At 40.8% G+C, this 16,284-nt stretch overlaps 1 protein-coding gene across 1 annotated transcript in view; it reads left to right on the top strand.

The window, feature by feature from the left end:
* The window catches only part of LOC107668998 (receptor-type tyrosine-protein phosphatase delta-like), a 360,739-nt gene that overhangs the window by 331,867 nt on the left and 12,588 nt on the right, over nucleotides 1–16,284 (top strand). The window contains 9 exon segments of the mRNA XM_016461088.1: nucleotides 1,170–1,283; nucleotides 1,410–1,432; nucleotides 1,749–1,861; nucleotides 4,905–4,946; nucleotides 5,377–5,474; nucleotides 8,766–8,889; nucleotides 11,067–11,242; nucleotides 14,281–14,400; nucleotides 14,556–14,710. Of these exon segments, the coding sequence (XP_016316574.1) occupies nucleotides 1,170–1,283; nucleotides 1,410–1,432; nucleotides 1,749–1,861; nucleotides 4,905–4,946; nucleotides 5,377–5,474; nucleotides 8,766–8,889; nucleotides 11,067–11,242; nucleotides 14,281–14,400; nucleotides 14,556–14,710 (965 nt within the window).

Here is a 16,284-nt window from a genome sequence, read left to right as displayed (position 1 = left end):
TGTGTGTGTGTGTGTGTGTGTGTTTGCAGTTATACATTGTAAGTATCTGTGCGATAATCTGTGGTGCTCATTTGAATATAGACTGATCTGATCATCTGCTGTAAATTACAGTCAGGCATTGAGCTGAACATCTATCATGATGAGGTCCTTCATATATCCAGGGTTATTTGATGTCTTCTGATGGCAGATTTATTTATTAATCACAGAATCAATGTCACGGGCTCATGCACACAGCTCATAGTGTAATATCACAATGTCAACAACACAACGCACTCACTGCCTGTGATGCACCAATTCAGTACAAACAAACAGTCTCACAGACAGAAACAAGAGAGCAATTCCTGCTGTCAAGACACGTGCAGAGTACATGCACAATGAAAAACCTGTAAATATCGGTGATTAAAACAGATTGTCATTTGATTTCTGAGGATGAATGATTTCTGAAGGATCATGTGACACTGAAGACTGGAGTAATGATGCTGAAAATACAGCTTTGATCACAGAAATTAATTACATTTCAACATATATGCATAAAAAAATCATTTAAATTGTAATAATATTTCACAATATTACTGTTTTACCGTATTTCTGATTAAATACATGCAGTCCTGGTGAGAAGAGACTTGTTTCAAAAACATTAAAAAAATCTTACTTTTGTATGGTAGTGTATTATCATTATTAGTTTTACTCATCAGGTTTTGAACTAAACCCTTATTCTGGGGGAAAAAAAATAAATAAAAATAAATATATATATATATATTTAAATACATGCAGTCCTGGTGAGAAGAGACTTGTTTCAAAAACATTAAAAAAATCTTACTTTTGTATGGTAGTGTATTATCATTATTAGTTTTACTCATCAGGTTTTGAACTAAACCCTTATTCTGGGGGAAAAAAAATAAATAAATATATATATATATATTGTTCCAATTTCTGGACAATTGCAGTACATAAATATGTAAATGTATCTGTATTATACTTAACATGAAATAAATGTATTTGTACATTTAAGAACTCCTGAATAATTCATGCAAGTGCTTTAAAAAAACTACGAGCTGCACGTTTCTGCTGCACTCTGCCCATTGAAAACATATTACTTTAAATACAATTTCTGCTCTTTATACAAACCCAGAGACACATCAAACATGTTGTGGTGGATTTTCTTGCAGATGTTGTACGCGGCAAGTCCGTACTCTGATCCGGTGATGTTTGCCGATATCGACCCGCAGCCCATAATCGATGAAGAGGAGGGTCTGATCTGGGTTGTGGGGCCTGTGCTGGCCGTCATCTATATATATATATATATATATATATATATATATATATAATGTGTGTTCAAAAAATATAAAATTACATGAGAAATAAGACTGGGATAAAGCCTTGAGTATGTTATTTCACACCAAATCTAGTTAGAATCAGGCACGGTCGATGTGTTTTAATAGAACGGATCAGATGAAAACTAACAAATGTAAAGCCACTCTGAATATCAGCAGTTGTGATGAGGACATCTGTGTTTGTCTTGCGTACTAACTCTCTGTTCTCCCTTCCTGCCGCTTCCACTGGAGCAGTCAACCAGACAGGTGAGAGCATGCAGAAGAGCTGTACCTGAAACACACGCACTGGTCACGGCTCACAGAATGTGTCACATTTGAATGCCCGTCACGAGCGTGTTTGCTTGACCTCTTGCAGTGCTGCTCTGATAGTCCAAACACAGTTTTGTCCTGAAGTATATGATGTATTTCTTTCAGGAAAAGGGCAGAGTCAGAGGCCAGGAAAGGCAGTCTGCCCAGCGGTAAAGAAATGCCCTCCCATCACGCCACCGACCCTGTAGAGTTACGCCGTCTGAACTTCCAGACTCCCGGTAAGAGCTGCTGACCGCCATCCGCCTCATCTTCACCGTCAAACACAAACCATCAACCAACTCCTTGAGTCTGAAACTAAAGATTTTGATTCCGACTCGGTTTCAGTGAAGTGAAGATTCTAGGCTTAGAAATGGTTGAATCATGAGGACGTCTCGAATAGTGTTTCCCAAACCGTGTACCCTCAACAGTGCATATTTTGGATGTCTCCTTTATTTGACGCGCCCAGTTTAGCTTTAAGGGGCTCTGCTAACAAGCTGAAGAGTTGAATCCGATGTGTTTGATTAGCGAGATGTACAGAATGTGCATTATTGGGGGAACTCTGGGCTCTGGATGGGGAAACACTGATCTAGAACACACTACCTCTGTTCCAAAGCCTAGTGAGCTGCCTACGTAGACGGCATTTATAGGTGCACTCTAGACTTGAAGGCTCCTCAAAATCCATGCAGCAAGATTGTGTTGCTTACAATTTTGGCCAAATTGTATGGCAGCATTGAATTTAACCTTCAAAGAGGCAATCCCAAAATGCATTGTGACAAGCTCAGTGAATATGTCATCCATAAGCAAGACAAACGTTGATTACAAGGTCTGTCAAATTGTGGATCAGTTGAAATGAATTGAGTGGTGCTGCCTATGTGGAATACGTCAAATCAGTGACTCGAGGATCAGTTACAGTTCCTGCCTGAGTAGACAGCAAGGCATCTCACTAGATTTGGGAGCATGTTGGTGATGCATTGGCCAGCTTGTAGGCGCCTCATGAAGAAACACAGTCTTAAATTAGTCTATGGACATAAACAGACCTGTGTGTAGAAAGTCAACGTGGTGCTCTTGTTTTGCTCAGCATCGTAAAGGTTTAATGGGAGGGTCTGTAAGCCATATGGAGCCAAGGATACAGAGACACACCTCTTGAGGAATCGGCCTGAATACTCACAAACACACAGGACAGGTGGCTTCAGAATGATGGAAGGGCAGAAAATCCCTCCGGACTCTTGGCCTGCAGCTTCACAGCTGACCCGAGAACTCCTCGCAGTACATTCATAACAGCTCAGTGAGTTTACCTGAAGAGCGAGGACTGTGGCCAACCAAAGCCAGCTGAAGAAGATTATGGAGATATATATTCAAGCCAGTGGCTCTCAAAACCTCTGCTGGTGATTGTATATTCAGTTGGTGAATCAACACACACACACACACATAGGAGGGCCGTTGTGTTTGAAAGCAGCGGAGTGTGAACGAGTCGCAGAGGAATGTGGGAATTGTCGAGCGGTGAACGGCTGCTCCCTCCTGACCTTGGTGAACAAGGTGAAGTGCTCTCGGTTCTAGAGCGGCCAGCCGTGAAGACCTATAGATTTATTTTCTGAGGGGCAAAACAACGGTGACAACAGTTGCTCCATTAGTTTCTCAGAGGAGAACCTGGGTGCCAGCGAGACCAGCTCTAAACACATTGAACCAGAGTCCATCTGTCTGGACTGCAAGAGCAAGACAGATGGACTGGAGGGAAACTCTTCACCTTTCTGATAAAAATGGCTCAGTGCAGCATTTGCTTCCAAGCTGTGGATGGTGGCCTACTCTTAAAAGTTTGCATCCTAAAAGTAAAACTGATTACTCCTATTAGTTGTTCAGACTAGTTCTTAAGACCCAGTCTTAACATAGTGGCTGCGTTTATGCTACTGGCCCTTGGTCTCCACTGTTTTGATGGCTTTAAAGAGGTTTTGGGCACCGGTCATGCTGGGGGACCAACCAGCCAAACCCAAAAACTCACTTACCACACAACACAATTCATAGAAGTTTATTCTGAGGAGTGGCATTTGTTGCTAAACTAAACCTTTGAAAGCTCTATTGCTTATTGTATATTTTGTTGGGGGATCAGGACACACATTTAGGCTTTCCATTGTGTTTGAAAGCAGGCAAGCGTGTCCACAGAATTTGGGAAGTGTCCTGAGGTCAACACAACTGTTGGTCTTAATGAAGACCTGTTTACCTAACAGAAGAAAAACAGCTTAAACCATCCTAAGGTTGGTTAGCTAGTCTTAGCAGGCCACTAGCCTGGTTTCCATGTAGTAGTTTTGGGCACTCGTCAACAGGTCAGTCTGGGAGACTAGCTAAAGCAAGCCCGGTCAAACCACCTCAAGTTGGTTTTCTTCTTGAACCATTCATCAATTGCCCAATGTTGCCATTGAATGTGATCCCCATCCTTACACAGCAGTGACATTCATTTTGATATTCATCTACGACGTGAATAGGCCAGGGTTCGTATTCACGTGTCGGATTTGCATTGCAACACGGTTTCAAGAGCGATGTTCCATGCACTCAATCCTCTCAGCGGCACTTTATTAGCGCACTCGTGCCCCTCTTTCGCAAACAGCCTCTTAGGAAGCTTTGCATCCTCCATTTTCCCTTCAGGCAGCCCGAACGCAGCCTTCTTGGTTTCCCTTCAGAACGTGTTATCCTCATTTCCGCATGTTTGTCGTCCGTTAGCCGTTAGCATGTGTGACTGTTTTTACTAACAAATAAACGTAGAGATGGAGTCGTAGCGTGGTTTGCGACTGTCGACTGTCATTTCAGACTGTGTTTCTACTGCCTCTTATTTTTAGTTCCGATAGAGACCGATCACCACATTTTGCAAACCGGTTATCAGTATTCAACTATTCAAAAGCATCCTCTGCAGTGCAAACACAAACTCTCTCGCAGACACGCGCCTTCTTTGCAAATCTCACAGCCGAAGCCCTTAGAGAACAGACAAACATGCGCATGATAAACGTGCATGCCATCTTCTCTGTCCTTGTTACGTTTGTTTTGACATGTCTTTTTTTTTCTCCGAATGTGTTATCCTCATCTCCGCATGTTTGTCGTCCGTTAGCCGTTAGCATGTGTGACTGTTTTTACTAACAAATAAACGTAGAGATGGAGTCGTAGCGTGGTTTGCGACTGTCATTTCAGACTGTGTTTCTACTGCCTCTTTTTTAGTTCTGATAGAGACCGATCACCACATTTGCTTGTTTTAACGTCAGCTAGTATGATTTATCCCCGTCCCCTTTTCCTTCGCAGGTTCAGCCACATCGGTTTACCCCAGTAACCTCCATTTGTCAAGTTAGTCGTTCTTGTTTCTACATATGCCACTGTGTCTGTTCATTTCCTTCACTTCCTCTCTGGACTGCGTTCATCTCCTCACGCCGCTTTGCCTCACGCCAGCGCAGGAGGCGGGATTTGATATGTCGCATCCTTTAGACTCATCGCCAGCTCAAACTTTAATATCCAGCCCCTAAAGTTCTACTCTACTCCATCTTTCCACCATGTTTCCCGCCATGTTAACGCTTGCGGACGAATAACATTCCTCTCTTCATTAGGAATGCTCTGTGCGGCTTCTGTGTCCATTCTCTCCGAGCATGTGGCTGCTTCGTTCAATCATACAGGCCGAACAAACCTCACATCCTTCATCCTCTGTGATGCCCATCTCTCGGCGCAGGCTCTGGTGTGCTAGCGCTAACCCCGGGACTCTTTGTTTGTCTCCTGTCTGCAGGGATGGCCAGTCACCCTCCCATCCCAGTCATGGAGCTGGCCGATCACATCGAACGCCTGAAAGCAAACGACAACTTGAAGTTTTCGCAGGAGTATGAGGTAATGCTCAGCCATTATGTTACTTTCTGCATGAAAAATCTGGTTTTGTTCTCAACTTTTCTGACTCCAAGGCCCCCCGAGGTATTCCTGCTACTTCTGCTGTAATAGCAAAGCTGATAATTTTTAAACTAGGAATGGTAATATATAATAATAATAATAATAATAATAATAAAATACAGCATTTACACACATTTACTTTTTTTTTGGATTAACAGTTCATTTACGTAATGTTTTCTAGACATTTGATTAGTTATCTTTTACTTACAAATTGCACTTTCTACCAAATAAGATATTTTATATCTCTGATTCTTAAATTAAAATGGCAGTTGTTAAAGGAATACAATAAGAAACATGATGCTAGGTTACATTTAGATTTTTAGCTGTTCAGTTTATTTTAAGCCTTGTTTTGCCTTATTTTAATTCATTTTAAGCCATTTTGTGCCCCCCTTGGATGTATGCAGAGGCCCCCTGGTTGAGAACCACTGGTTTAAATGCTTGTGTTTTGCATTTATATATATATATATATATATATACACAAGTTATATTATCAGCATAACAATTTCAGTGAAAAGTAAAAATGAACATGAATTTGAATTTGAAGGTGTCTGAGTATTTAGTTTGTCTGAGTTGGTGATCAACTTCTCCAGCATGGTTTGAGATGATCCAGAGAGTATCTTGAGTCACATGATCAGTGTCACTTATTTATATTTGATTAGTTCTTCCAGCTACATAATTAAATGAGTGTCAGAGTTGTGTCTCTCTGTATGCGCAGGGCAAGAAATCACTCATTAACTCATACATGTTGCCAGATCTTGCTGGAATAAAAGCAAGAACAAGCCCATAATTAACTTAAATCCAAACGCTTTATCATGACCTGTTCCTACCTATTTTATTAACTCCATCAACTGGATCGCTTTATGTGCTGAGCAAAACAAACATGCTTAATAAACGTTGCTTATAATAAGTGGACATGGCAACCCTTCACGAACGCTCTCTGCAAAGCAGCCTTGCAAACATAAACAAGATGGCTCTGTTGATGATGGTTTAGTTAAAACTGCTGAACATAAGTCTTTGGTCGCTGTAATATTACTAATATGTCATAATATAGTATGACAAATAATATGACAAAAATAGAGGATGCCGTAACGTTTACTGTCGTTTACTGCGCCGGCGTAGGACAGGTCAGGTAGGATGTTTCGGAGAGATCGCAGGGCCAGAGCACGAGTCCGTTTGGTGATGTCAGCGCTTACGTGACAGATTGTTTTTGGGCCCTCGGCCTGCGGTTGCTGAGCATGAGGTCAGACGTGGAGCTCGGCCAAAACGCCTGCCAGAGCTGAGCTCAAGCACATGGTATTGTCATTCCGGGGCGCTTTTGCATGGGCACAGAAAGTCATTTCAGCAGCACAATGAAGCGCGCGAGTTCACGAACCATGTTTCAACAGATTTGGGCAGAATGATGCAGCTTAGCTGGAGATTTGTCATCTTTAGTGACGCTTTATGGCGCGGCGCGGCAACTCGCCCTGACAGAAAAATACCACCACTATCAATTTATGGTTCTTCATACCGAGGCCCGTTTGCTTATTGTAGAGTTACGCAAACAAGCGCCAGTGCTTTACAGCTAAAACAGCAGCGTCTCCTCGTCTCTCCTCGCAGCTATACGTGTCGAATGTGAAATATGTGCTTTGGCTGTTGACAGTCTCACAGCGTTTATCGTTTTGCTATTTCTGAGTGTAATTTGTCAAAGTGGGGCTGTGATTTGTTTGCAGTCGTCTGCTCTCGTTTGAAACGGCACATCAGTGGACAAAAGCGCCGTTTGAAAGGGAGCACATCTCTGCGTGATCCTTTAAAATCTATTCAAGGCATGAAGACATTACTTTCCCCTCTTCGCTTACGGGACCAATTTTCATTCATTCAACGCTCCTCTGAAAACTGTAATTTGAAATTTGTCAACGCGGAGAGCCGGGCTCGCAGGCAGATGCGTATCATCTTTTCATTTTCAAAAGACACTGCGGAGACTGAATAATTTCATTATTAAAGTAAATGGGAAAAAATTGCAAACGGCACATAAGACTGACGCTGAGGTCATATTGAGCACAAAAGCTCTTTCACTGGCAGACTCGTCCTGCTCTCTTTCAGGCCCACACCTGTTTTTAAGAAGCTCAGCGCTGAAAGCTTCAATCGTCTGACTTCCTGAAGAAATCAAAAGAAGAACGTTAACGGCAGGAAGATCTCACATGTACCATGTGGAGATGCACTGTGTCAGCTAATCATTCATTCATTCACTTGATGATCCCTTTATTTTTTGTCAGTCCATTTAATCTTTTCATTATTCATTAATTGATTCACATTATTTCTTTCTTTCTTTCTTTCTTTCTTTCTTAAACGGCACATAAGACTGACGCTGAGGTCATATTGAGCACAAAAGCTCTTTCACTGGCAGACTCGTCCTGCTCTCTTTCAGGCCCACACCTGTTTTTAAGAAGCTCAGCGCTGAAAGCTTCAATCGTCTGACTTCCTGAAGAAATCAAAAGAAGAACGTTAACGGCAGGAAGATCTCACATGTACCATGTGGAGATGCACTGTGTCAGCTAATCATTCATTCATTCACTTGATGATCCCTTTATTTTTTGTCAGTCCATTTAATCTTTTCATTATTCATTAATTGATTTTCTTTCTTTCTTTCTTTCTTTCTTTCTTTCTTTAATATTTCCATTAGTTCATTCATGCATTTGTTCAATTAATTTGTAAAAAAAATTCATTCATTCATGCATTTGTGCATTATTTTGTCCATAAGTTACTCCCTTCATGCATTTATTTCATTTGTATATTTATTCGTTAATCTGTTAATCCGTGCATTATTTTTTAAAATTTGTCAGATATTCGTCATAACTTTTATTTAATTATTTAGTTTGCTCATAAATTGATTGTATATGTATTTGTGCATTAATTGATTAATTTTGTGAAAGCATGAATGCCACTGGCCGTTTCTCTATTCCAGGACAGAAGTTGTTGAGGCAGCATGTTTCCGCCCAGCAGCAGTGTTTATTTCTGAGCGCTCTCGTTCAATGACGCGTTACAGTCGGCGCTCTATTAATACAGACTGTGAATGCTGATCATAGCCACGCGGGTCTGGACGCGCCTTTCTATTTTAGATGGATATTATTGGCGTGAGACGCTCAGAGTATGTTGAGTCCGAGCCAACAGTTAGCATAAGGCTGTAAGATGAGCTGTGTCTGTGTTTAGCTCTGATGCTAATGCACTCATTAATCCATATTCCTAATTTCTCCTCAGTCGGTCGATCCCGGTCAGCAGTTCACGTGGGAGCACTCCAACCTGGAGGTCAACAAACCAAAGAACAGATACGCAAACGTCATCGCCTACGATCACTCCAGAGTCCTGCTCTCCGCCATCGATGGTACGCTCACCACTTCTCATTTGTTCATCATGGTGAACTTCAGGTTTCCAACCATCTTGGTTTCCAATAAAACATGTCTAAACAGCCTTAAAACAAGATACTTGTGCAAAATATTGTGTAAAGTAGATATCTCAAATTCAGTTTTGGAATAAATTCTACCATTTATTTATTTATTTGTTTGTTTGTTTATTTTATTTGTTTATTTTTTTATTTTATTTATATACACACAATACACTGCAATATATTATGCAATATATAACACAAGTCTTTTTTATGCTATGTGTCTTCTCAAGTAAATGCATCTTGTTTTAAGGATGTTCAAATAATTTTAATGGGAAACGAGAGAAAAATACAGATTAAGAAGCTGATTTTTGCAGCATCTACAGCAGCATAACACATTTATACTGAACTGATGAGCCGTTTTCTCCATGTAAAAAAAAAAAAAAAACACAATCCCAAAATAAAACATCTAATTTCCCTCCAAATTGTGTTAAATGACAGATTCGCTCAGCGAACAATGACACAAATAAATGCTCATCTGCCGTGTCCGGCCCTGATAAACGCTCCGGCTTTGTGTTTCCACAATGAGAAATTAAATAGTGTGATGAACTGCAGCAGAAAATCCAACGGTCCTCAGTGTGTGTGTGTGTGTGTGTGTGTGTGTGTGTGTGTGTGAGTGTGTGTGTGTGTGTGTGTGAGTGTGTGTATTTTAGAATAGTTTTACTTTGCAATAACAACACTGAATGCAGTAAGAGAAACATATATGACAGATATTTTATCTTATAAATTAGCTTCTCAAGTAAGTCCATCTTGTTTTAATGATGTTTATTTTTTTATTTTTTATTTATTTTGTTTGTTTTCTGGACAACAAGAAAAATGCAGATTAAGAAAATGAATTTTTGCTTTCTCTGTGCAGGATACATGTGATCCTGTCTTGAAATACACCCTATGTAGGTGGCTCATTAGTTTTTGGAACAGAGCCACACACACACACACACACATCTGCTTTGTTATATCTGTGTCATTTTGGCCTCTTTTGTCTATAACAGAGAGAAGGAAAGGCAGGATTAATTGTCTTTCTATCCTGTCAGTCACAGAATGAACAAGAAAATGAAAAACATGGTTTTTAATTTATTTATTAATTCTCAGTAAAATAATTCACCTGGAGTAGAGACAGAGCGAGCGAGCGTGAGCGGGGGCGAGGGAACGCTGGATGAGTTTTATCTCGCCGCTGCATGTGTGAGCTGAGCTGCGAGCCGCTCTCCTGCAGCATTGACGCGCTGTCAGCCGTCTAGCAGCAGAAATCAAGCTTCGCTCTGTGTTCTCCAGATTTCTCACACGTCTTCACTTTCAGATTATTCCACTGTTTCTTTCACAGAGGATGAAGGTTCACTCATCAGAAATCACATAATATATATACAGTATGAAATTAAGATTCAGGACCGACTTACAGAAATCTCACTAAATAATGAAGAATGAGAGTGTGTGTTCAGACCTTTGTCTGCAAAATCTTATGCTTTTAAATGATTTGCTATTAATAACCAAATGGATGATGAGCAAAAACTAAACGTGCTGAAAGTCTCTAAATGAAAGTCAGTTTGAGCGACGCTCATCTAAAGCATCTTTAAGGCACAAGAGAGTGATAATTTGAACTAATAAATTACCATACTTACTGTCCCAGCTGATTAATCACAGTCCATTAAGGCAATTATTTTTTTAGGTTTTCTGAAATGTTATGGTTAAATATGCAAATGAGACATTATCTAATTAAATTAAATTGCCGGCATGTGAGACGGGCGCATTAACAAGGAGGCTAAAGACCACAGCGTCTAGCGTCAGACTCCCATCCGGGTCACGGCACCAATGTAATTACTCGCACCCGCAAACTTTTAAAATTTTAATTGCAAGTAAAAATCTACAGATGCCAATAGGTGAAGTGCAATAAAATAAACACTTTAATGTGTATTTTGGATGTTTTCTTTCCTCTAGTCTGAATGAAGACATGTTAAGGAAACAAAATAGACCAAAATCTCAAATTGGACCAGTGCATGAAAAAAACACCTAGCACTGAGCTAGCAGAATACTTTAGCATCATGCTAAAAACACTCAAATTCAACTCAGAGCTCAAATGGTTGTGTAGTTTCTGGTTCTCAGTGTGTTCTGCTGTGTGTTGGCAGGTATTCCAGGCAGCGATTACATCAACGCAAACTACATCGATGGCTACCGGAAGCAGAATGCTTACATCGCCACTCAAGGCGCGCTGCCCGAGACCTTCGGCGATTTCTGGCGGATGATCTGGGAGCAGCGGAGCTCAAACATCGTCATGATGACCAAACTGGAGGAAAGATCCAGGGTATGACACGCTCTGACATCACTACTCACCTGCGATTCGATTGGCTTACGGCCTGTTCTAACTAAACGCAACACAAGAATCTGTCCACACAGCCAATCAGAAGAGCAAGTGGGCGGAGTCTCTCTGCAAGTACACTGCATCTCACAACAGATTTAATAAGTACATCAATTACTGAAAAATAAACCTATTTGACATTATTTAAAATACATACTCACAAATTAGTTTTTTGTCACATGTTTGTGGCATTTGGTAAGGAAACGCTGTCAGAATGAGTCCAGTTAAATCAATACCGGATTCACAGTTTTAATGTGCAGTACTGATTTGTAATTATTGTTTAAGTGATTATTTTGGACAAAAATAACAACAACAATAATAATACTTATTATTATTATTATTGGTAGTATTATTTATATAACTGGCACTATATATCATTCATTCATTCATTCATTCATTCATTGGTTGAGAACTTTTAGATATGTTTGATAAACTATTATCTCACATAAAATAAATCTAGCTTAAATTTCTCAACTATATGTAACAATTTAAAATCATACGACAATGTGTAATTGATAACCAAAAAATGTAGTAAAGAAATTTTAACTAATTTAATTACCAAAAACATTTAAACTGTCACACATGTGTGCAATCCTGTTTTTAAGGGAAAGAAATATAATAATAATAATAATGAATAAAGGAAATATACATCTTATACATCCAAATGCTGAATTTATAGGAAATAAATTAATAAAATAAGTATTTTATAGCATTTTTTTTTTCTATTTAATGATGATATTTGTTCAATATTTATGGGCAAATAATTGACAAAATTAGACAAACCAGTGTGTTAAACTGCATTTATGTCTTAAATTTTAGTAATAGGGTTTGAAAAAAAAAAATGTGTAAATGTCATACGAACATAAAATAAAATTGAGTTTCTCCTCCTGAGAATTTTCTGACAGTAAAGCAGCTATTTTCGCTGTTTGTTTTTATGGCCCTGTTTTGTACTCTATTTGTGGAAAGCGCTGGCATTAACATTATTATTTTTGACACATTACATCGATTATGGCAAAATGAAATGTTTCCAAACAGGTTTCATAGCTTTTGTCAAACCGATTATTGGTCTAATTAATATTATAATCCATGTCATCCTCAATTTTTACAGATTTTACCCACATTTCATTCCCATCCTTTCCTCAATTGCATCATTGGTGTGTGTGTGTGTGTGTGTGTGTGTGTGTGTGTGTGTGAGTGAGTGTGAGTGAGTGTGAGTGTGAGAGTGAGTGAGTGTGAGTGAGTGTGAGTGTGAGAGTGAGTGAGTGTGAGTGAGTGTGAGTGTGAGAGTGAGTGAGTGTGAGTGAGTGTGAGTGTGAGAGTGAGTGAGTGTGAGTGAGTGTGAGTGTGAGAGTGAGTGAGTGTGAGTGAGTGTGAGTGTGAGAGTGAGTGAGTGTGAGTGAGTGTGAGTGTGAGAGTGAGTGAGTGTGAGTGAGTGTGAGTGTGAGAGTGAGTGAGTGTGAGTGAGTGTGAGTGTGAGAGTGAGTGAGTGTGAGTGAGTGTGAGTGTGAGAGTGAGTGAGTGTGAGTGAGTGTGAGTGTGAGAGTGAGTGAGTGTGAGTGAGTGTGAGTGTGAGAGTGAGTGAGTGTGAGTGAGTGTGAGTGTGAGAGTGAGTGAGTGTGAGTGAGTGTGAGTGTGAGAGTGAGTGAGTGTGAGTGAGTGTGAGTGTGAGAGTGAGTGAGTGTGAGTGAGTGTGAGTGTGAGAGTGAGTGAGTGTGAGTGAGTGTGAGTGTGAGAGTGAGTGAGTGTGAGTGAGTGTGAGTGTGAGAGTGAGTGAGTGTGAGTGAGTGTGAGTGTGAGAGTGAGTGAGTGTGAGTGAGTGTGAGTGTGAGAGTGAGTGAGTGTGAGTGAGTGTGAGTGTGAGAGTGAGTGAGTGTGAGTGAGTGTGAGTGTGAGAGTGAGTGAGTGTGAGTGAGTGTGAGTGTGAGAGTGAGTGAGTGTGAGTGAGTGTGAGTGTGAGAGTGAGTGAGTGTGAGTGAGTGTGAGTGTGAGAGTGAGTGAGTGTGAGTGAGTGTGAGTGTGAGAGTGAGTGAGTGTGAGTGAGTGTGAGTGTGAGAGTGAGTGAGTGTGAGTGAGTGTGAGTGTGAGAGTGAGTGAGTGTGAGTGAGTGTGAGTGTGAGAGTGAGTGAGTGTGAGTGAGTGTGAGTGTGAGAGTGAGTGAGTGTGAGTGAGTGTGAGTGTGAGAGTGAGTGAGTGTGAGTGAGTGTGAGTGTGAGAGTGAGTGAGTGTGAGTGAGTGTGAGTGTGAGAGTGAGTGAGTGTGAGTGAGTGTGAGTGTGAGAGTGAGTGAGTGTGAGTGAGTGTGAGTGTGAGAGTGTGAGTGTGAGTGAGTGTGAGTGTGAGTGTGAGTGTCAGTGTGTGTGAGTGTGTGTGTGTGTGAGTGTGTGTGTGTGTGTTTCTCAGATTCCTTCTCATTTCTTCTCTAAGGCAAGACACAGCACATCATCTCGTCTTTAGCTGCCATTATGAGTTGCAGAATTTAAATCCATGCCTTTTTTAATTTATGAATCGTCCTTTGCATGAATCCATAGACTGACGCTTGCAGTAAAGTTGGACTCGAGACACATGAACGCAGGAGCCCTTCTCTATGTAACAGAGTTTTGGTCATGTGGTGCTGGAACGTCTCGACTCGATGCATTTTAATGAGATATTCAGCATCCTAATGTTGTTAGCAGAATATGATCGTTCAGATCCTGCTCTTGTTTGCATTCAGACAGACACGAGATGCACGTCGGTTTTCCTCTGGTAACCTGGAGGCTTCATGTTTAGCATCTCTTTTGTTCGGTGCGCCGCTCACAATGCAGCCCACATCTATAATGGTAATGACGGCCGGCTGTGATGTGATGGCGACAGAGCGCTGGAGATAGTAATTATAGCGTCTGTCACTCACTGCTGTGTTGAGAAATCCTCTTGTCAGCAGGGAATGGGAAAGGCGCCGCTCCTTCTCCGGCTTTATCTGAGCACGATGTGTGTTTGTGTGTGTTTCAGGTGAAGTGTGACCAGTACTGGCCCAACAGAGCGACGGAGACGTACGGACTCATTCAGGTCACGCTGCTGGACACGGTGGAGCTGGCCACGTACTGTGTCCGGACGTTTGCACTTTACAAGGTACGTGATCAGCTCATCAGCCCTCCTGTCACTGTCAAGCATATGTTTGTGATGAAATAGCTGCATGCAGGTTTGACACAACATAAGGGCGAGTAAATAATGGGCATGTGATGTTTGGCTGTAATATTTGAAGAGCGTTTCACTCTTGCGTTCAGAACGGCTCCAGCGAGAAGCGAGAGGTGCGGCAGTTCCAGTTCACGGCGTGGCCGGATCACGGCGTTCCGGAGCATCCCACGCCGTTCCTGGCCTTCCTGCGCAGAGTCAAGTCCTGCAACCCACCGGACGCCGGACCCATGGTGGTGCACTGCAGGTCTGAAGCCGCTGCATTCATATTTATATGATTAATAACACAGCGATGATAATCATGAGGTTACAGCACAGAATATGCATTGTGTATTGTTAATAATATGTAAATGTTTTATTGTTACATATATATATATATATATATATATATATATATATATATATTTATATATAAAAATGTAAATGTACACTACCATTCAAAAATGTTAAGGTTCAGTAAGATGTATGTATCAGTTTCCACAAAAATATTGTGCAGCACAACTGTGTTCAACATTGATAATAATCAGAAATGTTTCTTGAGCAGCAAATCAGCATATTAGAATGATTTCTGAAGATCATGTGACACTGAAGACTGGAGTAATGATGCTGAAAATACAGCTGCGCATCACAGAAATACATTACAGTTTAACATAGATTCATATAGAAAACAGATATTTTAAACTGTCACAATATTTAACAATATTACGGGTTTGTACTGTATTTTTGATCAAATATATGCAGCCGTGGAGAGCAGAAGAGACTTCTTTCAGAAACATTTCAAAATCATATTGATCCCAAACTTTTGAACTGTCGTGTATTTTCCAAATCCAGATCCATCTTTTGTGGCTTTTGTTTGTCTGTTAAGTTTAAAATTGTCCTTGTTTCTGACTGAAGAATGAATGTTATGTGAAATATTTTAAGCAAATAGTTTACCAGTGTACGTCTCTTGTTGAACACAGGTGCTGTAATGATATGTCAAGTGCTTTTTATTTATTGTTAGAGCCCATATTCTATAGAACTAATGTCATATAATAAGTAGAAAACCAGTGATTGATCTAAAGTATTAAATACACACTTTCATGAGACTAGACGGTGCCTCTCTGTACAAAAAACAAACCATGATTTTGGTGCATGGCAGAACATGAGGCACTCTAGCATTTATGGAAAACCCAGATATGAAACCATCTGTTAAATTCCCCTCTAAGCGAAAGCGGCACAAAAACATCAGGCAGAGAGAGGCATGCAAAAACGTCAAGCCACGAGCTTCCATCGGAAAACTGCCAGATAGAAAACAAGGATTAGTAAACCCTTAAAAATAACACATATGGCAGTTAATTAGAGCTCCCAGTGGAGCGCTTGAAATTAAAAAATCCTTATTTCCTCTCTTTTCTCTGGCCGGCGTGCGGGAATTAATATCATTCATTGGGACGGAGACTTTGAATTCCTTTCGGCTCAGATCAGATAACGACTCGACAGCGAGACTTTAATCCGCACCAAAACACCACCCCCATCCGCCCGCTCCTGTCTGACCATTAAAAACTCTTTCTTTCATTCCGTGGCGGGTGTCAGAAAGTTGACGCATCCTTCGGCAAGAGCAGAGAAAGTTTTAAGCTGCTGGGGTCACGTGAGGAGCTGGCGTGTGGGCAGGAGATTATATGTGCTGTTTGTCAGGCAAAACAAAAGCCGGCGGATCAAGCGCTCGTGGGTAATTAATCGCGCTGGAAACCGCATGAATTTATCGCTGCTAAACGATTTGCCTGGTGCAGAAGGAAAATTGCATGTGCATAATGCTGTCGTGAAATCTGACCGTGTGTGTGTGTG

This window comes from Sinocyclocheilus anshuiensis, unplaced genomic scaffold (assembly GCF_001515605.1).
Source record: "Sinocyclocheilus anshuiensis isolate Anshui unplaced genomic scaffold, SAMN03320099.WGS_v1.1 scaffold2353, whole genome shotgun sequence".
Taxonomy (NCBI): domain Eukaryota; kingdom Metazoa; phylum Chordata; class Actinopteri; order Cypriniformes; family Cyprinidae; genus Sinocyclocheilus; species Sinocyclocheilus anshuiensis.
Note: the sequence above shows the minus strand (reverse complement) of the source record. Positions and strands in the feature narration are given on the sequence as shown.